General features: G+C 47.8%; 1 protein-coding gene across 1 annotated transcript; it reads right to left on the bottom strand.

Annotated features, from left to right (window-relative positions):
• Window positions 1-1133: 1133 nt before the first annotated feature.
• NDE1 (nudE neurodevelopment protein 1) lies at window positions 1134-27649 on the bottom strand. Its single transcript, XM_049638309.1, has 9 exons — window positions 27571-27649; window positions 20161-20286; window positions 18563-18716; window positions 12578-12726; window positions 7657-7793; window positions 5767-5946; window positions 4331-4422; window positions 3157-3311; window positions 1134-2341 (listed from the first exon to the last, which is right to left on the bottom strand). Exons 2-9 carry the CDS (start codon window positions 20241-20243, stop codon window positions 2248-2250), a joined length of 1044 nt encoding a protein of 347 aa, XP_049494266.1. The 5' UTR covers window positions 20244-20286; window positions 27571-27649; the 3' UTR covers window positions 1134-2247.
• Between the last annotated feature and the right edge of the window lie 19 nt (window positions 27650-27668).

Here is a 27668-nt window from a genome sequence, read left to right as displayed (position 1 = left end):
AGCACAGATGTCAAATGAGTCTGTGTGAGAGGACTTCTCCAAGCAGAGGCAGGCAGCTCCAGGCCCAGGAAGTAGGAACTTGACCATGAAGAACATCCTTATCAATCAAAACTCATACGTACATACTGTGAAGGATATAGGATATCCTTGAATTAAAAAAAACTTTTTTAAATGTTTATTTTTGAGAGACAGAGAGCAAGAGCAGGGGAAGGGCAGGGAGACACAGAATCCGAAGCAGGCTCCAGGCTCAGAGCTGTCAGCACAGAGCCCAACGTGGGGCTCGAACTCATGAACCGCAAGATCATGACCTGAGCCGAAGTTGGACATTCAACCGACTGAGCCACCCACGCGCCCCAAGATATCCTTGAATTTCAAAAACATAAGACTTCATCCAGCAGGGATCGACAAACTTTTTTTTTTTCTTTGAGAGCGAGAGTGAGGGAACATTAGTGCTTGAGCAGGGGAGGTGCAGAGGCAGGGGGTGGGGGGAGCGAGAGAGAATTCCAAGCAGGCTCCTCACTCAATGCAGAGCCTGATGCAGGAGTTGATCCCATTAACTCTGGGATCACGACCTGAGCTGAAATCAAGAGTCAGACGCTCAACCCCCTGAGCCACCCAGGCACCCCAAACTTTTTTAAAACAAACTTTTTCTGTAAAGGCTGAGAGTCAATATTTTAGGCTACGTGTGGTCTCTGTCACGTGTTCATCTTTCCATTTTTGTTTTCCCCTTTAAAAACATCAAAACCATCGTTACTACGGGGGCCATGCAAAACCAGGCCGTGTGTCCTCTCCTTGCAGAAGTTCTATTCCACACAAATTGATTCCACCCACTGATTCGGTAGAGGTCAAATAGATTTGAGAAGAGATATGGCAACGGAAGAACTCAAGCCAATAGCCAAACGTGAACCTACCCTCAACAATACACAAACATATCCCAAATACACTTCTAAGAAGCTGACGTGAAGAGGAATTTTTTTCAAGTAGAGTTTCTTCGTATTTGATTATTTGGTTCAAAAACAAACTTTTTGCCACCGTTCGAGCAAACATCAAGGCACAAAGCAGCATTTACCCACCACCACCACCACCACCACCACGTGGAAAATGAGTTTCTCTTGATTTTATTGTTGTTTTAAAAAAATAGAAGTCCGTCTTTTCCCCATACAGGTTAGAATGTTCCCATGGTAATGAACTGGGCACCAGAGATTCATTCTCTGTTGAATTTCAAAAGCACTTGAAAAGTTCTATTTTCAACTCAAGGATATTTCTGCTATTCTCTTGGAAAAATAACTTAGTAACAAAGGGTGGTTAAGCTGCGCGCATGCTCCCAAATTCACGTGTTCTTTTTAACTTGCCTCCAAAAGTGTGAGCCAGCCGTTCACGATGGGCAGGGCTGAGCACATACTCCGTCCACGTGAAAATCCCGTGTTTGTGTCTTCTTTCACAAGGAAGCTTCCAACAACAATCCTGTGGTTCAATCCTATGTGGAGGCCACCATGGTTATTTTATCCTGGGTTTGAATGAAGTTCTGTTCTTAGGGGCTGTACTCATAAGGCCACACCACCCCAATGACCGTTAGGGGAGGTCACCCCCAGGGCCAGGGCACAAGTTCCAGGAAACCCAACTATCGGGAACGATCTAAAGAAGATACAGATGTTTCCATTGCCCTTGTCCACACAAGATCGCCTCTGAAATACAAGCACAGCTCCCAACGCCTCAGTGAGAGGCAGAGTGAGTCCCAGAGGTAAACTACACCATAGTGTGTTTTTTTAAAAAAAGGCACGTGCCTATCCTACTCTTCTCTCTTAGACACAATTTCAGTACACAGACCCTTCTGGTGCCACAGAGCACGGAGATTTTCTTATGGAAGATAGCCTGGGCCTGAGATGGGCTCACATCCCATTTTTAAGGCATCTCCAGTCATTAAAAAAACATCCCCAAATCCTTCAACACTCAGGTCAGTTCAAAATGATGGGGTGGCCTAAGCATCCACACCGCGGAGCCCTGTCCAGAGGGTCCGGTTTGTCCCTGTCGATTTGCAACGCACTGGCAAGGAGGCTGGGGAGCAGGAGACAACATTTCACGGGGACAGCTACCAGGGGCCATAGGCGATGGCCTCAGTGGCTAGTGTGACTGTTTGCTCGTAGTTCTTAAACTAACTTAAACAAAGCAAAAACCTAGTTTAAGGAGGGAAAGAAAAGCAACGACTCCCACACAGACACACCAGGGGCTTCGGCTTCCGTGGATTTCCTAAAGCAACATCTTGACTACACCCTGGGCTGACGGCAGCGATGGTGAGGAAATATTTGAAGGCGGCTTCCCAAATTCCAGGCGTTTTCCCAACCTTCAGACAGAGCAAACCAAATTAGGCGGACATTACAGCTGTCACAGACTGGCTAACATCAGGGCCCACAAAGTTCTAAGAGTAAAGAGAGTCAGGAGCAGGGTCTCCCTGGGTGTCAATTTTCTCTCCTGCGAAACGAAGAAAAGGACACTGGCCATCGAGCTCGCACATTCCCGAGGCCACACAAAAAGCCCAGTCACACCAGACCCACTAAAAACACCCTCTTCGACGGGGTCGGAAGTCACGTGCGCACCGTGGAAAACGACTCTTCGTTCCCCATCATCTGTCTGCCCCACACCTACCCAAGTTACTTGGCTCGGGGTCCAGGAACATGGCGACGCAGCTTAGGAAATCAACCCATCCAGAAGCTGTCCTGATTTTCCTCAAGTAAGAAAATACCCAAAGCTGTCAGAGTCCGAGTTGTGCTTTCCCATCAGGTTACTGGAATCTAGTCTGGCTGGAATGGAGTCCCTGTTTCCTAAGGTTCTAAAGATTTTTTTTTTTTTCTTTTTTAAGGAAAAAAAATCCTCCTCTAGGGGAAACAGAGAAGCTTTTGAAGCTCAAATCCCAAACAAGTGTTTCATACAGGACATTCTCACAGCACGACCAGGAGCTGGGGCTGCAGATTCGAGTAATAAAAACGAGCCTCTTCCTGGCCATTTGCCCTTAACCTTCACCGGAAGACACCACCTCACTGCGTCCCAAGGGGGTGGAGGGTTAAGGTTCATTGACCTGACCCTCCAACTTCTACAAAATGGCTATCGGTCAGGGGTGAGAGGCTCCCCCCAGGAGCGGACAGCTAAAAAGGTACTGACCCTTTGTCACCTAGAGGCACGCCGCTGCTGCTTGGCTGTCTCTCGCCACCGCCATCTCTGTGTTTGCTCCCCCGCCCTGAGGCCGGGCCGCTTGTTCGGTTTGGGGACTGATCGTACACGAAGTTCCGGCAGGATGCAAGTTTGGACTCCAGCGCCTACAGAGAAACGTGCTTTCATCTTTCAGGTTCAAGAGCAGACCTCCCCTCTCCCCAGAGCCTGTACACAGACAATAACCTCAAACGGGGGTTCTCGAACTGTGTTGTAGGGCGGGAGTTCCAAGAGTGGGGCCCTGAAGGAACCCAGCGTGCATCCGCCCTTTAGAGCCACTGGCCTAAGACAGTTAGGAGCTTCCTGGAAAATCACCAGCCCTGCCAATGATCCAGTTCTGCCTATGGGAAACGTGAAATCAACTTCCGGGATGATCTACTCTTTTGTTTACCTTATCAAACGTGCACAGAGTGGCTTGTGTGGGAGGACTGTGCCTTGTTGGAAAGAGACCCCATAAAAACCAAGAGGGCGTTGAGACCGCCCCAGGCTTATCTATGCTCTAACTGTGCAACACATTTAAAGAGAAACATGTTTACAGAACAGAAAACCAGAAAACCAAAATCTCCAAGTAAAAACACGAGAAAAGAATCGCAAGCTTCTATGAAGGCGCAGCTCTGACTACATACATTCTGGCTGACGACAGGCTGGCAGGAGTTAAATCATGTGATTCGCCAGGCATTATTTTAAAAAACACAAGCAACAGCTACACAGAATACCTGTGTTATTTGTTAAGCACACACAAAAAATCTTTCCCTGTAGTGAAGGTAAAACCTCAAGTCGAGTTCTTTGCTCTAGCCCTTTTGAGATGTTGTCTTTGACTCCCTCATTTAAAAGGAAAAGAACTTTCAAATGTTTCTCAGTTTTCTTAAATTAAGAAAAACATCACAGACACCAGCCAAATTTCCTGAATTCCAAGGAAAAATGGCAGGGGAAGAAATATATGCACAGAGGTCAAAGGGCTGATGGAGTCAGAGCTCTGGGTGTTTGTCAACAAGGCCCACAGGAGCTCGCATGACGCTAGGGGACGCTCTGTTACAGGGGAAAGGAACCGGTGAAGTAGCCCCTCTCAGGCATCCTGAAACACAGGCAAGGAACCACACCAAACCCGGGGAGGCGGCGGTCTTACCCCTACTTTCCGCAGCAGGTCTCCCACAATGTTGAGGGCCGATATCCGGGCTGCGGGCGTGAGGGGGGTCCCACCCGTGGAGTCATCCAGACCTGGGTGTGCAAAGGGAGCACATATAAGAGCGATCCCCAGTCTAAGTCGGTCCACTCATGTCCCTACATGTGGAACCCCGGTGAGGGGGCAGGGAGGCTAATCCCCACGCTCTGATCCTGGATGCTGCCCATTTCACTCAAAAGTTAACTAACCCGCGAGGAGTCTATGGGATGACCGACCTTTTGCAGCCTTACAATGACTGTATTAACTGTTCACCTTTACACGTCACTCTTTTAAATCAAAATCCAAACAAGTCTTCTTGAAATTCTACGAATTCCATACAGTTAATGAACATGAATAGCATCTAAGCAAACCACATCTGGAAGGGTCTTAACTCTCCAGAGCCTCTCTCCTCCAAGCAGGAGCCGGGCACCAGAGGCACCAGGATCACTGGGGTGCTGGTCAGGGCGCAGGGTCTCGGGTCCTGCCCAGACCCACTCAATCTCAGGTGCATTTGAATGAGATGCCCCGCTGAGTCATGTGCATACTAAAGTGTGGAAAACACTGCTCTAGATGGGCATTCTGGAAATCTCACCAGTCTCTTCATCTCAGGGGATGAGCCTAGGGATACGGCAGGAACAGGGAGTGTGAGCTCTGTAGCCAGCTGGCCTGAGTCTGAATCTCAGCTCTGCTATTTACCGCCCATATGACTTGAGGCGAGCTACTTTCCCCAGGGCCTCAGTCTCCTCATCCATCAAATGGGGACGGCACCTGGGCCAGTGCTAAGAATTCAGTGAGGTCACGCGTATGCAAAGCACTTTAAGCACAGCGGCTAACTAGCCCACACGGAGCTCTAGTAGCTGCCTACTGTTATTTCCTATTAAGCAGCCTGATAACAGCCTCTGTGAATCAGCAGAGGAGCTGGGGCAACATATCCAATTTCTCGTTGTTGGGTTTTTTGTTTTTTTTTTTTAACCATGCACCCCAGGCTACACCGGCTCCAGTTCTAGACACACGTCTCCCTAGACCCACAAAACGTTTTCTAAATTTTTTATCTGATCATTGGAATTTTAAATTTAGGAGAGTTCATGTTCAGCAAGAGGATTTCTGGCTTCTGATGAAGAACAGAAAGGTCCGCTAATGCTGGGCCCATATGTCACGGGGTGGGAGCACAGTGGCAGCCGCCCCTGGGAAGAAGCTTCTATGTTCTGGCTCACCGCAGACTCCACCACTCCCTACTGCCTCACACCCGAGCTCTTCCAGTTTGTCTCAAAGCTCTGCCCCTCTGAGCACCCAGTTTGCTCCCTGCAGCACAGCCAGTGCCAGTGCCTCCCTGACCCAGCACCCTACCCGTGGAGAGCTTGGTGAAACAAGGCAAATCCCCCTGACTGCCGTTCTCTTACCACGTCTGAACGTCCCCGGTGTGTTTAAGCTGGCGCTGGGTCCCCGATGAGCTATGGGGGTGGACGGCACGGAGCCCGTGGCCTGCACAGCTGTGTCTGTCTTGTTGGCCTCCACCGAGTTGGGCATGGGCGTCCTGGGTTTCTCCTGCTTCTGCTGCACAGCCAATTCCTGCCGCAAATCTGAGCCAGGACAAGGATTCAGATTAAGCCCTTGCTTCAGGGGACAGGGCAAAGGGAGGGTCGACAGTAGACAATGATCAGGGAAAAGAAGCACCAGAATGAAAACCCATGGGCGGAAACCCTCAGTGGAGTGAAACCCACAGGACCTTGCCTAGCAGGCTTGTGAAACTACATGATTTTGTAATAAAACCAAAAAGGTTTAGGGGCGCCTGGCTGGTTGAGCCGTAGAATATGTGACTCTTTTTTTTTTAATGTTTTATTTTTAATACAGAGAGCAAGCATGAATGGGGAGGGGCAGAGAGAGAGGGAGACACAGAATCCGAAGCGGGTTCCAGGCTCTGAGCCATCAGCACAGAGCCCAACACGGGGCTTGAACTCACGAACTGTGAGATCATGACCTGAGCCAAAGTTGGAAGCTTAACCAACTGAGCCACCCAGGTGCCCCTAGAACGTGTGACTCTTGATCTCAGGGTTGTGAGTTCAAGCCCCATGATGGGCATGGAGCCTACTTAAAAATAAAAACAAAGTAAAAACAGAAAGGTTTAAAATTTTTGAAAAACTATGGCAATGATAGATACACTAATCCTTTTCTTGCTTCAAGATATTTCCAGCTCAACAGGGTATACAGCATACTAAGGGAAAAGACGCTTTCCCTACCAACCCCCATATGGGCCTCCTGACTCATTATCACTATAATATGGGGGAGATATTTTCAATCCTTTTTTCTCTGCGTTTTCAGATGTACAGTTTATCTATTATCTATTAAGCGTATGTTAGGAATAATTCTTACTAAGTGTAAACAGAAACACGTTTACTATGATTTATCTTCCTTCAACGGTAGGTCTTAATCTAGCCATATTCACATCTATACCTTATTTGTTTTTTAAATGTTTTTTTTTTTTTTTAACGTTTATTTATTTTTGAGACAGAGACAGAGCATGAACAGGGGAGGGGCAGAGAGAGAGGGAGACACAGAACCATAAGCAGGCTCCAGGCTCTGAGCCATCAGCCCAGAGCCCGACGTGGGGCTCGAACTCACAGACCCCGAGATCATGACCTGAGCTGAAGCCGGATGCTTAACCAACTGAGCCACCCAGGCGCCCCTATACCTTATTTGTTTTAACAACTGTTTAATGTTCCATAAAATAAAACAAATCTCTGTCATTTATTTAACCACTGCAGAACTACCTTTCAGACCTGCAGTTTTCTTCTTTTTAATCCCCCTTCTACTGGCTATACATTAGGAACTAAATTAGTGTTATAAACAATTAATTGGGATGTTCAAGAAGTTCTTCTGCACCCAGATCTACCCCAGAACTGCAAACTTCCACGGAGCAAATGCTGATGGGAATTCAGAGCTGGAAACCACTGCCATCAGGCATCAGGTCACAGAAACCTGCCATCAGGTCACAGAAACAATGGACTAGCTAGCAATTCCGTCAAGACTTTTCTCCCCACAAAACTCTTACACTCCTGCCAGTGGTGGTTTAAATACCCACAGAGGGTCTTTACAGGGTCGGACATCTGACAATTCTTACCATGGGGCAGGGACAAGGCCTGCCCAGTGTGGTTCTACGCCCTCTGACTAGGGCAGGTCACAGATTTCCAGCAAAGGTAATACTGGGCAACATTGTAGGAGAAGCTGTTCTCAGGTAGGGAGAGGGGAAAACACCGGTCAGGGCACACAGAAAAAAGCCAAGTCTTCCTGACCTCTGGCTTCATCTTTCAGGCGCTGAACAGATTCAAGAAGATTCTCCTTCTCATCAAGTTCACTCTCCAGGAAGGCATTTCTCTCAATGGCTTGATTCAAACGCTGCTCAAAGTCCTCCAGAGACATGATTGTGGCCCTGGTAAGAGAAAAGCAAAGTTGTCCCTGAGAGCAAACAGTGGCATCCATGTGGTGCCTACCGAACAGGGAGATGAGAAAGGGCAGACATAGGGGGCATGAGTCCCAGCATGGGCACCTCCTGGGCACCACAGACTTGAGCAACCTTCTGGGTTGCTTAACCCAGGGACCCAGGCTGTTCACCTGCAGAAGGAGAATCATCTTAGCTCTTGAGGTACACAAAGCCGTCCTGAGGATTAAGTGAGAAATGTCCATACGGCACTTAGCAAAGGGCCAGCACCTTATTTAGGACAACATATAGGGTCCAAATGCCAGGAGAGCAAACTCCCATCTCCTCCTAGAGACTCAAAATGCAAATCAGTGTTCCGAATACCCTACTAAAATAAAATAGTACTGTCTTTAAGGTTTTTTATTTATGTATTTTTTTTTTTTAAGAGAGAGAATGCAAGCAGGGGAAAGGGGGGGGGGGGGGGAGAGAGAGAGAGAGAGAGAGAGAGAGAAAGAAAGGGAGAGGGAGGGAGAGAGGGAGGGAGGGAGGGAATCCCAAGCAGGCCCCACGCTCAGCACAGAGCCCAACACAGAGCTCAATCCCACGACTCCAGGATCACGGCCTCAGCCAAAATCCAAGAGTTGGACGCTCAACTGACTGAGACACCCAGGAGCCCCAAGTTTTTTTTAAATATACAACTTGAGTATTCGAGAACTTTATTCATTCTATAATAATGACTGGGGCCTCACCTCTATCTCATCTGATTTTAACACCCAAATATTCAGAATTTGGCCAAAATGTGAATACATATATATAGAGGGAGAGAGGGAGGGAGAGAGCGCGCACGCGAGAGTGAGAAATCTAAGAAAGAAATGTAAAAAAAGAAAGAAAACCCAGGCTAACAGCTGTTTAAACCCTGCCCTGCCACTGTGACTGATCAACTACAGAGAGATCAGAGAACTTGATAGTAATGAATACATCTGACAAAGCTGCAAGACAAATGACAAATTCTCAATATTTTCAATCCACATCAACAAATATATAAAAGGTCTCCTAGAAATGAGAAACAACCAGCAACCCAAGTTTAAAAAAAAAAAAAAAAGGCAAAGTTCAGAGAAAAAGAAACAAATCATTCTTAAATATCTGAGAAGGAATCTATGTCACGCATAATTCAGAAATGTATCCACTGGGCCCTGACTAGATTGGCAGAAATCTGAAGTCTGAAAACCACTCTGTGTGGGAAGCTGTGTGGAAAACAGGACACATAGCTGCTGGGAATGTAAAGCGATATAACTACAGAGAGAACAATCGGGCAGCAACTATCAAAATCACGCATGCGTCTATCCCTTTACCCTGCAATTTCACTTCTGGGGATTTATTCTCCAGATAAACATCTGTGCAAGCAGTGGTCATCATTCATCACAGCAATGCTGATCACTGCACAAGAATGCAAATGTAGCAGCTATCCATCCACAGGGGACTGGACAAATAAAGTATTATGTATTATGCAATACCAACCATACAATAGGATATTATGCACTTGGGGGGAAAAAAAGAACAAAGAATTCTCTGTGTCCTGATACCGAAAGATCCCCAAGATCTACTGTTGTATGACAGAAGATGTACAACAGTGTGTATAGAATGCTGTTGGGGAGGAGAGTAGGGAGAACACCAATTTCTTTTTTTATTTGCCTGAATTTGCATAAAAAACTCTACCCTTTGTATATTATTTTGCAACCACGTGAATGGTAGACTGGCTCCCATGAGAAGTGGTCCCAATTCTCCCTCCCTTCTTGCATCCACATCCTTGCCACGGCCTGTGAGTGGAATGTACTTTCCCAGCTCTTGACGTGGGCCACGTGACTTGCTTTGATCAACGAAATCTGGGTGGACTTTGCATCTTCGTAAGTTTTCTGCCTACAGCTCCAGTGATAGAATCCACCCCACATGGGAGCCCCAAATTCTCTTCCCATGTCTCTGGCTAACACTGGGACCATGCATCTGCACAGCAGCCTTGAAGCAGCCCTGAGGTAACCTACATGGTTAGAATTAGCAGAAAAAGACTTTAAAGTAGTCTCTTTAGCTATGCTCAAGGATATAAAGAGAAACCACAGTAGAGGAATGGAAATTACTATTTTTTTTTTTTTTTAGAGGAAATTCTAGAACTGAAAATACAATCTCTAAAAGCTCTATTGGAATTGGCTCATCAGCAGACTGGAGAGAAAGGTGCAGCGAACTTGAAACTAGATCAACAGAAATTATCCAATTTGAAGAACCGAAAGAAAAAATATTAGAGGAAAAAAATAATAAAAGGACCAGAGCCTCAGAGACCTGTGTGGCAATTATCAAAACGACTGATGTGTATAGTTAGGGTCCCAGAAGGACAGAGGACAGAGAGAATGGGCCAGCGCAAATCTTTGAGAAATCATGACCCAAGTGAAATCTGTCAAGAGAGATTTACAGACTAAAGAAGCCTAGCAAATCCCCGTCAAGATAAATACATATAGGGGCACCTGGTTGGCTCAGCCAAAGAGCATCCAACTCTTGATCTCAGGGTCACCAGTTTGAGCCCCACATTGGGTATTGAGAATTACTGAAGGAAATGAAAAAAATCTATTCTGGTTAAATCCAACACTTAAAAAAAAAAAAAGACATGTATATAAAACCGAGGCACATCATAATCAAACTGCTACAAACAAAAAATCAAGAGAAAAATCTGAGAGCAGCTAGGAAAAAAACACATTATATACTGGGGAGTGACCACTCAAATGACCACTAACTTCTGACCTAAAGCAAGGAAACCAGAAAAACAGTGGAAGAACCCACCGAAAGAAAAAAACACAACAGGTGTCAACCCAGAATTCTACATCCAGTGGACAAGAATGAAGGCAGGGGTGCCTGGGGGGACTCAGTCGGTTAAGCACCTGACTTCAGCTCAGGTCATGATCTCATGGTTCACGAGTTAGAGCCCCGCATCGGGTTCTGTGCTGACTGTGCAGGGTCTGCTTGGGATTCTCTCCCTCCCTTTCTCTCTGCTCCTCCCCCACTCTCTCTAAAACAAATAAACCGAAAAAAAAGAAGAAGAGAATGAAGGCAAAAGACACTTCGAGATAAACTAAAACAAGGAGACTTCACCATCAGCAGACCTTTGCTATAAGAAATCTTAAGGGAAAGGGCACCTGGGTGGCTCGGTTAAGTGTCTAACTTTCAGCTCAGGTCACGATCTCATGGTTCGTGAGTTACAGCCCGACATCGGGCTCTGTGCATACAGCTCAGAGCCTGGAGCTTCTTCAGATTCTGTGTCTCGCTCTCTCTCTGCCCCTCCCCACTCATGCTCTGTCTCTGCCTCTCAAAAATAAATATACATAAAAAAAAAAAAAATTAAAAAAAAAAAAGAAAGAAATCCTAAAGGAACTTCTTCAAGCCCCAAGGGAGGGGATACCAGAGGGAAATCCAGATCCTCAGGAAGGAATGAACCCAAAATGGTAAATATGTGGGTAAATATAAAAGGCTATCTTTTTACTCTCTTCATTTCTTTAAAATATACTTGGCTTTTTAGGGGCACCTGGGTGGCTTGGTCGACTTCTGCTCAGGTCATGATCTCACCCTTCCTGAGTATGAGCCCCGAGCTATGCTGACAGCTCAGAGCCTGGAGCCTGCCTTCGATTCTGGGTCTCTGTCTCTCTTGGCCCCTCCCCCACTAATGCTCTGTCTCTCTTTCAAAAATAAACAAACATTAAACAAATTTTTTTTTAATAAAATAAAATACACTTGGCTTTTTAAAGCCAAAACGATAGCTACGCATTTCAGAATCTACGGCATTTGTAGACACAGCAGTATTACAAGTATAGCATAAAGTTCAAGGATGGTAAAAATCAAAGGCTGTTGCATTTTACTTGAAGTGAAGTTATCCTTAAGCAACCTCTAAAAAGTAACACAGGGGCCTGTGGGGGCAACACAAAGCTTCCCCATCTTAACAAGAGTGTGGGTCACGGGAGGGTATACGCCATTTGCCCAAACTGATGGGACCTGTACGCTAAAAAATCTGTGCCTGCCACTATATGCAATGTATATCTAATTTTTAATGTGTTTCCATTAAAAAAAAGGGGGGGGGCTGGCACAGAGTAGTTTTTCAATAAATGTTAGTTATCATTGGTAGTATTCTGCTCAGCAACAGAATGTCAGTTTACAAAATACCGTTCTTCGGGGGCGCCTGGGTGGTTCAGTTGGTTGAGCACCGTACATCGGCTCAGGTCACGATCTCACAGGTTGTGTGTTCGAGCCCCACATCGGGCTCTCTGCTGTCAGAGGTGGAGCCCACTTTGGATTTTTGTCCCCCTCTGCCTGCCCCTCCCCTGTTCGTACTCTCAAAACTAAATAAACATTTGCAAAGAAATACTGTTCTTTGAACACGCTTACCTTAGGGCGGTAACGAGCACATGTGTGCCTTTCTGCCTGGAATGTTCTCACCTCATATTCTTCCCCTGGGTAATGCATATACATCCCCCTGGTCTTAGCCTAACTGCCACTTCCACTGGGAAGCCTTGCCTGACATTTACCCACTGATGGTGTAACTAATGTGTCCGCTTACGCACCCCTATCGCACCTGAACTTGCAGCACTTACTGCTGTCATCAGGTTGCACTGATGTGTCTGTTGTCTGTCTCCTGGACGGTCACTGGCTTGGTGTGGCTCACGGCTGAATCCTCTAGACTCAACACGGTGCTTGGCACCACGTGCTGGGAGCCAACAGCAGAGAAAAAAGGCTCCCAAACCCGTTTCTCCTTCCCAACGTACCGTTTTGCTCTTTCCAAGTCATCGTTGGCTTGCTCCAGCTCTCTGATGTATTTCTGAAGTTGATCCTTGATTGCTTTGGTCTGGGCGAGGTCATCCTCTAAGGCTGAGATCTGCCGGTGGCCTTCAGAGTGCTGCGTTTCAAACTTGTCCTGAAGATCAAAATCGACACTGGGTGTGTGATTTAAGACTTCTGATAAACTATGTTTATCTCCCTTCCCTGGCATTGCCTTAAAATACCGAGGATTACTCCTGGACTGTGCCCACTCCTGTTGTCATGGGCGCTGTTGCTTTTAGCTCGTGAGCATCCGTACCTCCCCGTGTGCACAGCCCGTCAGCGCCCTGATTTCTTTAAGGGATTTAGCTCCTCCTTAGTATAGGATCTTTATGGGGCCATTCTTCCTATCACTCCCCAAGGTGGCTCCAGACAGCCTCGCGGCCACCCACCACAACCAGGGGACAAGCCTAACCTCAGTCAGTAGAACCTTCTCTCCACAGACACGGACTCTGAAGCAAAGGAGGGCAGATGGCAAGAACGGGGCCACCGCTCAAAGCTCTTATGTACCAAGTACTTCCTGCCTCCCAGCCCACTAGCACCTTGCACCACCCTGCCCCCTCCCAAACTTGGTCCCTGCAGCCTCTGGGTAAGAAGCCCCCAACAATCGTCAAAGCCATCATTTTGTTCAAGGGCATCCACACAGCCACAGGAAACCACATAAATGTCTCCAAGCACCATCCACAGGGCAATACAGATCCACCTCACGTGACATCCCTGGATTACATGTAAGGAATCACAACAGCTTTGGTTGCTGCTGCCTCATAACAAGAGCAGAAAACCATGTGCTTAGTTTGATAACTGTTCTAACTTTATGTCCAGGAGACTCCCCGTGTAGCATGGGGGTTTGAAAGGGATTTGGGGACCTTTGGGGGAGGAAGGGAAGAAGGGAGGGAAGCAAGGAAGCAAGGGAAGGGAAGCAAGCAAACAAAAAAACCCCACGACCTGTTACTTATCACCAAAAGCTGCAAGTTCAGGTGTGATTTGACTAGTGCTTTCCAAGGAAGGGAACAGTCAACTGCAGCAGCTAACATTCATCGCATGCTTACTCTGGGCCAGCTTCTGGGCTCAGGACCGTGCTTACGATGCCTCGTTGAATGCCATTTCAGAGATGTGAAGGGAGCCTACCCCATTAGCCCAAAGTCAACTGGTAGCAAATGCCTGAGCCTAGATCCAACCTGGGCCACTGGGGCTTGTGCGTTTCCTTTTTTTGCCTTTTTTTTTTTTTTTAATGTTTGTTTATTTTTGAGAGAGAAAAAGAGACAGAGACAGAACATGAGTAGGGGAGAGGAGAGACAGAGGGAGACACAGAATCTGAAACAGGGTCCAGGCTCCGAGCTGTCAGGCCAGAGCCCGATGCGGGACTCAAACTCACAAACTGCAAGATCATGACCTGAGCTGAAGTCAGATGCTTAACAGACCGAGCCACCCAGGCACCCTGGGGCTTATGCTTTTAAGGAAACTGTGCTAAGGGCACCACTTACTTCAGCTCAGGTCATGATCTCGAGGTCCATGGGTTTGAGCCCTGGGTTCGGCTCTGTGCTGACAGCTTGTGGCCTGGAGCCTGCTTTGAATTCAGTGTCTCCCTCTCTCTCTCCCTTCCCCCGCTCACGCTCTCTCAAAATAATCAACAAAAAAAATTAAGAACAAAAAACAAACAACTATGCTAAAGCACCCTCAACCATTTCATTACAGGTCATATAGGTACTGTGCACACATGCAGGCTCATGTACATACACATACACACACACACACACACACACACATATACATTCTGCTCTGGCTCCTTTCCCAAATTACCTTCCTTCACCAAACATCCTTACTGCTTTCCCTTCATCTACACACAAAAGAAAACACTTCCCATAGGAAAGGCCCAAAGTCAAACTGGAAAGTTTGAACAACAGTCAAACTCTTCTTGACTCAATTGAGTCAACAAAGGCGTTGCTAGAAACAGTCTGGATGCACCGGGAGAATGACACAATGGTGCCCAGGCCAGAGAGGCGTGGCGAGAGCCCTGTGAAAGACACACTCCCACAGAACAAGCAGATTATTTACAGGGTGAGGACAAGGAGGCCATTCCACATCCTCATGCTGTCCGGTCCCCTCTGATACTCTGTTTCCTGGCCAGTCCCCTCTGATAGTGTCTCCTGGCCGCAGCAGAGGAAGCATCCCTGCTCAGTCAAGGAGGGGCAGACCAAGACCCACACAGGGGCCAATTCCCAGGCCTGGCTCTCCCGGCCTCACACCTTTTATTTGTGTGCATCTCCAAATAAAACAGGAAGGCATGGGATCCTAGGTCATTAACCTAAATTCAAACACAGGTTCAAGAAGATGCAGTTAACGGGCCTCTCCACCAGCATTCAGATTCAAATGATGTCCTTTGAACTTGCAGACATGAAAAGCTGTTGCTAAATGTTGCGCTTTCATTTGGCACTAATTAAGCGGTCAGTTGATGGAGCCATCAACAGACGCTCTGTTTGATCCCTTACAGGCCTTTACATTCAACTTGTGATGAATAAGACAGTTGTCAAGAAGTCTGACACACCCGAATACATTCCGCTCAGGTGACTGACAAATAGGTGCTGGTGGCAGTTTTCATTTACTTACTTATTTTTTAAAGTAATGTCTACACCCAACGTGGGGTTCGAATTCACTACTCCAAGATGAAGGGTTGCACCCTCAGGGCGCCTGGGGGGGCTCAGTTGGTTAAGTGTCCGACTCTTGATTTTGGCTCAGGTCATGATCTCAAGGTTTTTGAGTTCGAGCCCCACGTCAGGCTTTGTGCCAACAGTGTGGAACCCGCTTAGGTTCCCCTTCCCCTCTCAAAAAATAAGTAATTTTTTTTTTTTTAGTTTATTTAAGACTCGTATGCTCTGACTCGACTGAGCCAGCCAAGTACCCCAAGGCAAGTAAGTATTCTTTATTCCAAGGTATTTCTATTGCTTCTCCTACTCTATGCTCCGTGCCTCATGCATCTGTCATGTGGCTGTCATAAAAATGTCTTCTTGAAGGGGGCGCCTGGGTGGCTCAGTCGGTTGAGTGTCCGACTTCAGCTCAGGTCATGATCTTGTGGTCTGTGGGTTCGAGCCCCACGTCAGGCTCTGTGCTGACAGCTCAGAGCCTGGAGCCTGCTTCAGATTCTGTGTCTCCCTCTCTCTCTGCCCCTCCCCTGCTTATACTGTGTCTCTCTCTCTGTCAAAAATAAGTAAAACATAAAAAAAAAAAATTAAAAAAAAAACCAAAACGGCTTCCGCAGGTTCAAGGGCTCAGCCTTAAAACAATTACTTCATCATTGCTCAGTTAGTCTGCCTCCGTGGAGGGTCTCATTCCTTCTCCCAACTATCATTTATACTGCTGCTGATCTTCCCTCCACACAGCTTCCCACCCCGAGTCCCCTTCAGGCTAAGAGCTATAGTGATCCCTCAGTGCTCATGGCAGGGGTCAAATACTAATGCCTGTAGGGGCCAGGCTGTTTTGAGTTGTGTGGGCCAGGTGTAGGCATAAAGCAAGGGACACTCATTCCTCAGTGTCAGAGACAGAGGTGGGGGACCGTAGTGGGGACTGGGATGGACTGGTGAGCACTCAACCATTACTTGGCTTTTCGATGGCGGGGACGAATGCAGGCCTGGTATGGCCAGATCCGCTGATTCTCAAAGGAAGTCAGAAATCCCAATTTTTATAGGAAGCCTTGCAACTTTGAATACTGATGTCAAACATTTAAAATAAACACTACAGATGTAAGTTTTACTATCAAAAGAACGAACTATAAACAAAACCTCAACTCTAGCTAACACTAACACGCTGAAGTATTTACAGGGAGGTAAATAGGTATCTGCAAATCACTTTGAAATGCATCAGAAAAGTAGACCGAGGGAGGGATAGCTAGGTAATAAGAATCAAGTACAGCAGAGGTTACTGGTAGAGCACAGGTGGTGGATATACAGACGTGTGCTGGAAAATTCTTTCAACCTGGCTGTGTGCATGGAAGCTTTCATAATATACAGAATAAAAAGCCATTGAAGGCTAAGCAAAAACCATGAATGTGCCAGACTGACCTGTAGACGGCCAGCTTGGGGTCTGCGGTCTACAACATACAAGCCTGCACTCCACAGCTCAGCTTCTGAGGACTTCAGGGTCTTTCCTCCGCCCCTCCCCATCCCTCAATCCCCAGTCCATTTTTTGGCCCCACTGTTTCCCATGAACTCATAAAGCCAGGATTCCCAGGTCTGCTTGACATCTGTTCTCGTCTGTGTCTGTGGAAGGTCCAGATTAGCTCTTCCTTAACCCCTCTGCCCCAATCTGCTGGCCACACAAACACAGACGCACACACCCTCTTCTCCCCTTCAAACACCAGCTCAAATCCTTCCCAGCAGCTGCGTCTCCATTGCATACAGACCTTTCTGTGTGAAGGATCTCTTGGTCAGTACTACGTCACTGAGTATCTTTTCCCTAGGTGCTTTTTGGAGTTAGGTTTGTCTTCCCCACAAAGCTGCCAGAAGGCTGGGAGCACATCTTCCACTATCCACGACACGTCCCCTAGCAGCTCATCAAAATTTACATGGTGAGCTTTACTAAAAAAAAAAAAAAAAAAAAAAAAAAAAAAAATACAGGCAGACATGCCTGTGTCTCCCCACCACAGACTTACTGAGACAGGAATCTCACGGCAGGGGTGGGTTCAGGACTGATACTTTCGAAGCTTGCCAGGTGATCCTGCTTATCAGTGAGGGCTGAGAAACTCAGTCTCCGGGGCACAGTGTTAGCGATTATCTGCTAAGCCCTATAGCATGTCCAAAAGGTAGTCTTTACCCTTTAGGCCAGTGGTTTTCCAGATACGTGGCAATGTCTGAAGATATTTTTGGTTGTCATAATCTGGGGCAGAAGGAGCTACTGGCATCCACTGGATGCAGACTAGGGATGCTGTTAAACATCCTACAGTGTGGGGCGCCTGGGTGGCTCCCAACTCTTGATTTTGGCTCAGGCCCTGATCTCATAGTCATGGATGGAGCCCCACATCAGGCTCTGTACTGGCAGCGTGGAGCCTGCTTGGGATTCTCTCTCTCCCTCTCTGCTCCTCCCCTGTTCTCTCTCTCAAAATAAATAAATAAACTTAAAAGGAAAAAAACAACAACAACAAAACCATGGGTAGCCTGGGTGGCTCAGTCAGTTAAGCGTCTGACTTCGGCTCAGGTCGTGAGCTCATGGTTAGTGAGTCTGACTCCCGTGTCGGGCTCTGTGCTGACAGCTCAGAGCCTGGAGCCTGCTTTGGATTTTGTGTCTCCCTTTCTCTGTCCCTCCCCTGCCCCTACTCACACTCTCTCTGTCTCTCTCAAAAATAAACATTAAAAAATTTTTTTAAACAAAAAAACCCCCACAAACATCCTACAGTGTAAAACTCAGCCCCCTAAACTGAAAATGACCTGACCTCAAATGTCAGCAGCGTCCAGGCTGAGAAACCTGGTCTCAACTGGCTCTGTCCGACAGAACTTTCTGGAATGATGGAAATATCCTGCACCACTCTGTCCAGTAATGATACCCACTAGACATGCAGCTGTCGTGTAGTTGAAACGTCACTGGTATAACCGAGGAGTTAAATTTGTCCTTATTTTACTTTAACTTAAACATCAGTAGGCATCTAGGGGCTATCATACCCCCGATCAGCAAATCTAGTGACACTCCATCCTCTCAAAACGTTTTCTTTTGCAGGCCTTGTGGGACTGTGGTAGACACCCAAGAATGGGCCACGGGGACACCTGTGTGATCTGCTCCCACAGACCTCTGCCCATCGGGGGCAAACAAGCGTTCCACCACCACATCCGCCCAGCAGGCCTAGGGGTGGGAGGGAGCCCGGGGCTGGCAGCGGCCCCTCGCAAGGCAGGGCTCCCTTGTCCAGGCGCACGCCCCACACCCCACACCTGCTGCCCGTTTCCTCTCACCTTGATGGTTTCTAGCTCCAGGCGAAGGCGATTATTTTCCGACAGGAGGTCCCTGTTCCTGGTTTCAATCTGTTGCAGCTGCGTCTCCAGTTCGGCTTCATACTCGCGGCTTCCCTCCTGGAACTCTCGCAGCTCCTCTTGGGTATTTTCAGCCCTACAGAATTCCCGACCGTGTCAGGGGAAGCGTTTATCGAGCACTTAGAGCTACTGAGGGTTATGCATGGATTAGCTCTTCACTCAACTGAAGCGGAAGCGGAAACTATCACTGACCTCACTTTACAGATAAAGCCAGGCTCAGATAGGCCGACTGACCTGCCTCAAGGTCACACGGGTCAGAAGCAGACCTCAGGCCTGAACCCAGGGGTGCCGGACTCCAAAGCCCATTCACTCTTCACTCATTCTTTCACCATATATATATTTTTTTAACTCAACGTGTGGAAAGTATTCATGGGATTGCACACCCTCTGCAGATTGACTTTTAAGTAGAAACCGGACCTAAGTGCTTCCTTGTCCCACTGGAAGGGGGACAAACACCCAATTCCAGCTTTTCAGTCCTTAAAAGTCAAGCAACACTTTTTTTTTTGGTTTTAAATGCTAAGCCTGAATTATGTTTAAGTCGAATTAAGAGTAAGGAAATTAGGGGCGCTGGGTGGCACACACTTAAGCATCCTACTTTGGCTCAGGTCATGATCTCCTGGCTCGTGAGTTCGAGCCCTGCGGCAGGCCTGGGGCCTGCTTTGCATTCTGTCTCCTGCTCTCTCTGCCCCTCCCCTGCTTGTACACTCTCTCTCTCTCTCTCAAATATAAACATTAAAAAAAAAATTAGAGGGGCGCCTGGGTGGCTCAGTCGGTTGGGCGTCCGACTTTGGCTCGGGTCATGATCTCGCGGTCCGTGGGTTCGGGCCCTGTGTCAGGCTCTGTGCTGACGGCTCGGAGCCTGGAGCCTGTTTCAGATTCTGTGTCTCCCTCTTTCTCTGACCCTCCCCTGTTCATACTCTCTCTCTATCTCAAAAATAAATGTTAAAAAAAATTAAAAATAAATAAATAAATAAATAAATAAAATTAGGGAATTAGGGGGACTGGAATAAGACCTCCATACGAAGAGTGTAAGAGCCCATAAGAAATAAAAAGAAGAAATGCTGAACACACACTCTCCTCCCAAATATGGACGCAGAATCACTTCTTTCAAATTTAAAATCTCCAACGACCCATTTTGTTAGACACAGGGAGAAGGTCTTTCCTCACACACGGGGGGCTGACCAGCTAAGGCGTCTGGAACCGACAGAGCCCCGCTGGAAAATCAGCAGGGAAGGAACACAGCGGTTTGCTTGGGACCACAGGCTTTGGTGCTCACATCCTAGGCCTGCTCCTTACTGGCCGTGTGACCTTGGTGGACACATTACTTGCCTTCCCTGAGGCTCAGCTTCCTCATCTGTAAAATGGGGTGACAACATGTTTCCTCAAAGGGCCGTTTTGTGATTTAACGGAGAGAATGTATGTCAAGTCCTTCGTAGTGCTTGTGGCCTAAGAGCAACAAAATCAATGGCTGCTGCCACGGTGATGGGGAGAAAAAGCAAGGTGGACTTAGGAAGACTGACCTCTGCTTGTAGGTCATGGCCAGATCTTTCCAGTAGCTTGCTTCTTCCTCCTCAGAGCTGAAAGTCTTTCCCGAGTCCTCCATTGTGGAAACAGAGGAAGGGGTCACTCTTCTTGCAGCATGGTGTCTAGGAGAGAAAAGCTTTAAAATTATTTGCATATCTGGTTCAACAGCAGATGTTTATAAATTTTTTTAATACTTATTCATTTTTAAGAGAGACAGAATGAGCACGGGAGGGCCCGAGGAGGGGGCACAGAATCCGAAGCAGGCTCCAGGCTCCGAGTTGTCAGCACAGAGCCCAACATGGGGCTTGAACTCCCCAGCCACGAGATCATGACCCAAGCCAAAGTCGGACGCTTAACCCAATAGTGGATCTTTAACAGGGAGGAAAAAAAAAATTCCTGAATTTTATGTTGGGTTAAATGATAAAACATTGCCAAAACTTGACATCAAAGGCAGACAAAATCCAGCCCACCCACAGGAAACATTCCACAAATAGACAAAACTACCAAGATTTTATTTATTTCATTCGAGGAGGGGCAAGGAAAAAAAAAAGGAGCTGAGGACATCTCCCAGGGTTCCAGTTTAGACACCCGGTGCCCCCACCATCCTCATCACCAGAGACAAATCCTAAGAGAAGGAATGTCTTTGAGGAGGAGGATAAGGAGCCCAGTTTGGGACACTCTGGGTTTGAGAAGCCTGTGGCACATCTAGAAGCAAGAGTGGATCTGAGACTCTGGGGCGAACCCTGGGCTGACACAAATTTGAGAGTCCTGAGTCTGTAGCTGCTTCTTCCCTTTATCCTGTGATGGAAGCGCCAGACAATCTAGGAAGGACTATTTATGGAACTCTGAGGAATGCCAATGTTTGCCTGGTAGGCAAAGAAAGAAACAGCAATCAAAGGAGACAGCGGAGAAACAGAGGCAAGAACCAGACGGTGAGCTGTCCTGGGAGGACGTGGCGTCTAGGGGAAAGGAGGGAATGTTCCACAGTATCCAAGACGCAACAGAGAGGCTAAGATAAGGGCTGGAAAATATCCAGGAGACTTCGCGAAAGAAACGTCGGTCACCGGTGACGGGGGCAAGGGTAGTTTCAACAGAGGAGGAGGGAGGAGGAATAAACGGGGTGGAATTACCAGGAGGCAAAGAAGAGGAAGTAGAGGGAATTTTGGAGAAGTGGGTGTGAGAAGACAAATGGGAGGGGGGCTGGAGGGTAGGGGGTGGGAATGGGGCCTTGGCTCTGAGGGCTCAGAGAAATGCAGGAGAGGCTAGAGCACAGATCTTTCCCAACAGCTGTCAGGTCACAGACTCCCTGCTGATAGAGCCTCTCCGTGCAAAAGCTTATTCCCTGAACTTATGTAAGGCTCTGAACTTGTCAAAAATGCAAATGAGAGGTCTCCAAGGTCCCTTCCTTCCCTCCAGGGAGCTCTCGGTCTGGTGTGTGTCCTTCAGGACCAAAGAATGAATGCAACCCCTCACTCCGCAAGACATAGCAAGCTGTATTTTTGACTACAAATATGAATCATTCAGCTAAGTAAGTTAGTGTTGGCATGGACAAAATCACCAACTTCTGGATCCCTGGTTTAAAAAAAAAAATCAAACAATCATAATTCTATTTGAGTGCAGCACTTCTTGATAGATTTGTTAGTACCAATATTCACATCTTCTTCGTAATTTCTCTCCCTTCCCTATTCCAGGGACCACATGCTTGTTCCCCACCCCACCCCCACGCCCTTTTGCAGAACAGAGTCTGTCTGAAAGCTTGATGGAAGCACAGAAGCTGGGTAGAACAGAATGCTGTTCATTCGTCTTTGACTTTTTTTTCCAGTCCAGCATTTTTTGTTCCATCTTTCTGTAACAACACCCTTATCTTGGGGAAACCAACCCTATGCTCATTCCAGAGTGATTCAGATGTACTAGATTGACTCAGTATCAGCATCTGGGAGGAGGCACATGATGGAATGGATGTCTCCATCATCAGCCTAATCTCTGCTGAGCCAATGATAGGGGTGGGCCTAACCCAAACTAGGTCAATGATTGGTTCACGGGTGGTCCCAACCCCAACTGAGCCAAAGACAGGGGTGGGCCTAACCCAAGCAGGGCCAATCAGTGTCCAGGCATAGGGCTTTTGCAGAGCCAACGAGAAACACACTCTCCGTGTTAACTAATCTTATTGTGGTAATCAGCTCCCAATATATACATGTATCCACACGTCATGCTACACTAACAGGGGCGCCTGGGTGGCTCAGTCGGTTAAGCGTCCAACTCTTGGTTTTGGCTCAGGTCATGAGCTCATGGTTGGTGGTTCTGAGCCTTGTATCAAGCTTCACGCTAACAGTACATACCTTAAACTTACACAACGTTATACATCAATTATATCTCCATAGAGCTGGGAGGAACAAAGACAGACATTCTTTCCACTAGGGTAAGGCAGTAGGAGGTAAGCCTGGAGTTGTCCGTGGTCATTCCTCCACCACAAAGGAGGGGTCGGCCAGAGAATGAAGCCAAAACCGAGGAAAGCAAGGCCAACAGGTGGAGATACTGGGTCCTGATGACATCATTTGAACACCTGGACCCAGTCATACCTGATTTAAGGTTATGACAGATGACCAACTCCCTTTCTTGAATGTGCCAGTTAGGGTTGGATTGTTGCCACAAGAATCCTAATGAAGGTAAGTAGTGAACAATCTTGTTCATTGGAAGTAAAAGGAATAGAGCAGCTGGAGTGTAAATGACAGTAATTAACGTGGCAATGGGTGAGGGTAAACTTAGGTCTGGTAGGTACTCCCTGCTGGAGCCCTAAGCTCTAATAAGCCCAGATCTCATCTAATACCAAGGCACAAACCAGTGCCGACAATGTCAAGAGCCTGCGCGAGTGAGCAGCGTGTGGCCACTGATTATCTTACTGAGGACAGCCTCAAATGCGTGGCACGGGGGTCTGTGTAGTAGGGCAAGAAAGTGAGGAACAAGGAACAATGGATGTAGGCGGACTTTTCCCGCTGTTTGGAAAAACAACATGTCCAATATTCAATGTAATTAGTTTGTGCATACTTCTCTAAACGTTCTCTACCCCAGACCCCAATCATTAGCTTACATTCAAGCCACGTTGCCTTCTTTCTGTTCCTTGAACATACCTCGCTTACTCCCACCTCAGGGCCTTTGCACTTGTTATTCTCTGCCTGGAATGCTTCTCCCTCAGATCTATGCCCAGGTGTCCCTCTTATCATTCAAATCTCAGCTGAACCGCCTTCCCCGAAGAGACCTTATTTTGATGTCCCACCTAATACCCCCTCCAGCCCTTCTCTCTTATATTAACCTCTGCTTTATATCATCATTTTAAGTTTTGTTTTTGTTCATCTTCCCCCACGGGAATACCAGTTGTTGAGCACAGGGGCCTTCTCTGTCTTTTTTATCCCAATGCCTAGAAGAGTGCCTGGCATGTAACAGGCACTCAATAAATGCTTGTGGAATGGTACTAGCAGGAAGAGGATGTCAGGTGAAGGAAAGGCAGGAAGCCAGAAAGCTCTCTAGACCAGTTTATGGCTGACATCTGTAAATCCTTAAGATGCTCGTTAGGATGGGGAAAGCTCCACTCTCCCTCAGCACCTGAGTGGCATCTCTTTAGCGGGAAGGATCTGGGGGAGAAGATACCACGTTGGAAACTACCCCCTTCCCGGGTTTACTAGAGGAGTATCTCATACTGGAGTTTAATAACCTTCATCCTGAACTCTTATGACCGATGAGTTTTAGGGAGAAAAAGCTTCCTAAAACATTTACTATAGCCGGTGAGAACTAAAACTGAATCCTCAGGAAGGGACTTTGAGATGTTTTAAGAGGTATTTCCACTGTGAGAGAGGCTCTAATTACAACCATGCTGATGGGAAAGCTCTGGTTTTGTTTTTTTTATTAAAAAAAAATTTAACGTTTTGTTTCTTTTTGAGAGACAGAGCACCAGCAGGGGAGGGGCTGAGAGAGAGGGAGACAAGGAATCTGAAGCAGGCTCCAAGCTGTCAGCACAGAGCCCGATGAGGGGCTCGAATCCACGAACTGCAAGATCATGACCTGACCCCAGGTCGGACGCTTCACCTACTGAGCCAACCAGGTGCCCCTGGTTTTGGACTTCAGAGCGAGGGCAGGGGAAGCTAAGCAGAGACCTGAGCTCCTACCGGAGCCTGCACAATCTGTAACTAATTCAACTCAAGGACCAAAACCACAGGCCTGGCATTTCAACCAGAAACCCCTGCACTGGAATAACAATCCTTAGGGAAGAGGAAAAACATGTTATAGAGGAAGAAGTAACAGCTGAACCTCAGTTTGCTATGCAATAACGACCTTAAAAAGAGGTATGATTTTTGAAACGTCTCACATTCTAATGCGCATTATTCTCTGCCATGGAAAGCAAGTAAGAGGACTCACAAAGACTTCCTTCTCCCGGCATAATTTCCTCAAGTGTATCACCAGCTTCTATTAGCCGTGTGCTGGGCACCTAGGAAGTTATCTTCAAGTTTATGCTCTTTAAGCCGTTCGACTGCAAGAGTAAGCAAGTCAGTCTCTTGGGTTCTTAGGACCAGGAACTGGAGCAGAGACACGGCATACCTTGGCCATCTCCACAGGCACGAGCAAATGGCAGAGGCACCCCAAACCCAAGTGCAAGTTGGGGGAGGGTGTTGTCTTTGAATCCCAGTTCAAGATCTCCTCGGGGTTGCAAACAGGCTAATGAGAGGTCAGATTCACCCGTTTCATCTGGCCCACACAGTCTTTTAAAAGGCACTGTGGCAGGCAGCTGTTAACGCTGGGTCTCAGTATATACAACTCTGTAACCACTAGCTTAAAAGATGAGTGAGTGCTCCTGCCTTTCTTCCTTTTGTGCTACAAGTGTTACGGGCCTTCTGCCTCCCGGCTTGTGCTCTCAACACACCATTGTGCCACCGTGTCCCAGCAGCTCTGTGGACAAACCTAATGGGCACCTCAAAAGTATATGCTACGGTATGCAAGGGGGAACAAGCTGGGAGCAAGAAGCTAGAAAAGCATACATTCTCTACTTGGCATCGCTTAGATCTCCTACTCCTACAAAAATGTGTTTCCGCAAGCTGAAAACATACTTGAGACACACATACCTTTGATTTCAAAACCCTAGAAAACACAAAGCAATGTCCCTTGGCTCTCCTCTCAGCGAAGAAAGCCAGCACAGCTGGTCAGGAGCAAAATACATGTATAAACTATCAAGAAGTAACTCGCCGCCCTTCACCCCAGCCTCAAATCCTTCCCAATCAAAACACACAGAAGAGCCGAAGGGAAAGGGAGGGAGGCAAAGACACTGCCAAACGTCAGCACGTGCTTCCCCAGCTTCTGGCGGGGCAGGGGGGTGACGTGGGCTCTGCATTTTGCAGAAGTGGCATCACTGGGGCAACACCAGTCAAGAGTCAGCAAGTCTGGCTTCTGTCTCTGTGCTTTCAAAGTCTATGATGATCTTCCTACAAAAATACTTAGATAGGCATGCAAAGACATATACTCGAGGGTGTACGCCATCATCCACTGATGTGGAAAATTGGAGAAACTCAACTGTCAACAGGGGACTGCCTGGAAAATTACGCAGTTGTTAAGAATCATACGAACTAATATGGAAGAAAGTTCATGCTATGTTAAGAAAGGGTGCCTGTTTTGTTTATAAATGTATCTCGCTCTCTCTGCATACATGAAAAGGGTCTGGAAGCTTGTACCAGACGGGGTAAAGCAGGCAAAGAGATCAGAGCCTGTAACTGACACACTGCTAAATACATTGATTTTTATGGTAAGCATATATTGCCTTTGAAATTTTAAAAAGCTTAAACTGGGATCAAAAAAATAGAACGGCTGTTGTTCCAGGATAATTTTATTCTACTGAATCAAGATGCCAAGGGAAGAATTTTCCCTACTGTGGCTTCTCTCTCCACCCCTTCTCAAACATTTCCAAACACCTACTAAGTGCCAGGCGCTGCTGGGACAGGCAGAGACGAAGCACCCACGTCAGGTCTAGGTGCGAACAGCACTAGCTCCCGACACAAACCTTCTGCATGCAGCCCCACTCGCGTTAGGAAATTATCTGGTAAGGAAAGGGAGCGTAATCTCCCTGGGCTCACACATTTCAACGTGAAAGAACACACTTTGGAAACAAAAATAACATCCTAAGAGAATCAGCCAAGTTAAGAAACTAATATCCGAAATGAGAGAATCAAATATGCCAAGGAGAGGCCTCTGAGACCTCAAGGATCTAATGCTACACGAGTGATACACTAAGAGGAAAGATTTAAGTTTCAATCCCGATTGAATACGGGGGGGGGGGCAGAAAAGTGGCCCTGGGAGCCACTGGGATCCAATTGCTCCTCAAAGAACCCTACCCATGTCCTAAAATGCCATCCTATCCAAGAATACAGAAACAAAACTAGCATAGAAAATGACAAATTTCTGTCCAGTGCACGCTGTAAAAGGCCATCTCTTTAGAAAGGAAGTTAAAAGGGGCCTCGAGGCTAAAAGTAGAAAGAGGCACAACCTGGTACAAACCCTGGACAAAGAAATCAGGGAAGCTCAGACCCTCAGGAGGCAGAGAACTTGAGATGACTGGAGAAGATAAGGTAGCTTCCCAAGGTGATGGCGGGATTTCCCATGACCTCGGAGAGGCAGGTGAGCCCCACGACTGCATTCAAACTGTAGAATAAGCGTTTTCATCCTTTATCCAATCCTTCCCCTAAGTGCTGTCAGGGGAAATCTGAACCTTCCCGCAGCAGAGATCTGAGAAAAGCAGGGGGAAGGAGGCTGTTCCAAACACGTTCCCGAAGACAGGGAGATGCCAAGGAGGGGGGAGGTTTTTGGAAAGAGGCCTGCAGTGAGGGTGGAAGTAGCAAGGGGCAGTGGACGAGAGGGGGGAGGAGGAGGGACGAGAAGGAGGAGGGAGTTTAGGGCAGCAGGAAGAAAGGAGGTGGCGGGGACTGAGAAAAGGCCGAAAACAGCGAGAAGAGAGACTAGGGGAGTCAAAGGGCAGCCTACGGTGGGGGTGAGAGGAGGGTTGGAGGGCAAAGGAGCCGGGCAGCGGGGACGGGGGACGAGGAGGAGAGCAGGTCGGAGAGAGGCCAGCGCTAGAAGAGAAAGGAAGTTGGCAAAGGCGAGAGGTGGGCGCGAGGACACAAAGGTGAGAAGGCACAAAGTTAGCAAGGGAGGCTCCAGAGAGCGGGACTTTTGAGCCCAGCGCCCGGGAGGCGCGGAGCGCGGGCAGCCGGGAAGCGACGGGAAAGCGAGGGGCGCGGCAGGTTCCCTGCAAGGCGGCTCCTGGGAGTCCCGAGAGCGCGGCGGGCGCCAGGGCAGGCGGAAGAGTTTCCCGGCGGTGGCGGCGGTCCCGGGACGGGCCCCACCCCCGGCCACCGCAGCCCCGAACTTACCCGGGCTTGGTTCGCGAGGACGGGCGGCGGCGGCGGCGGCAGCAGCAGACTGCGCTGCCCCGGCCTCTAGCCACCGCCACCGCCCCCGCCCCCGCGCC

This window comes from Panthera uncia, chromosome E3 (assembly GCF_023721935.1).
Source record: "Panthera uncia isolate 11264 chromosome E3, Puncia_PCG_1.0, whole genome shotgun sequence".
In the NCBI taxonomy this organism is placed as follows: Eukaryota; Metazoa; Chordata; class Mammalia; order Carnivora; family Felidae; genus Panthera; species Panthera uncia.
This window is presented reverse-complemented; position numbering and strand designations above follow the sequence as displayed.

What these genes read in the sequence shown, in the direction of transcription:
- NDE1 (XM_049638309.1), bottom strand. Translation starts at nt 20,243, where the DNA reads ATGGAGGACTCGGGAAAGACTTTCAGCTCTGAGGAGGAAGAAGCAAGC. An exon ending in GCCATGACCTACAAGCAGAG is followed by an intron (nt 18,717 to 20,160) that starts GTCAGTCTTCCT and finishes GGAATTCTGTAG; the next exon opens with GGCTGAAAATACCCAAGAGG. An exon ending in CCTGAAAGATGAAGCCAGAG is followed by an intron (nt 5,947 to 7,656) that starts GTCAGGAAGACT and finishes GTCCTGGCTCAG; the next exon opens with ATTTGCGGCAGGAATTGGCT.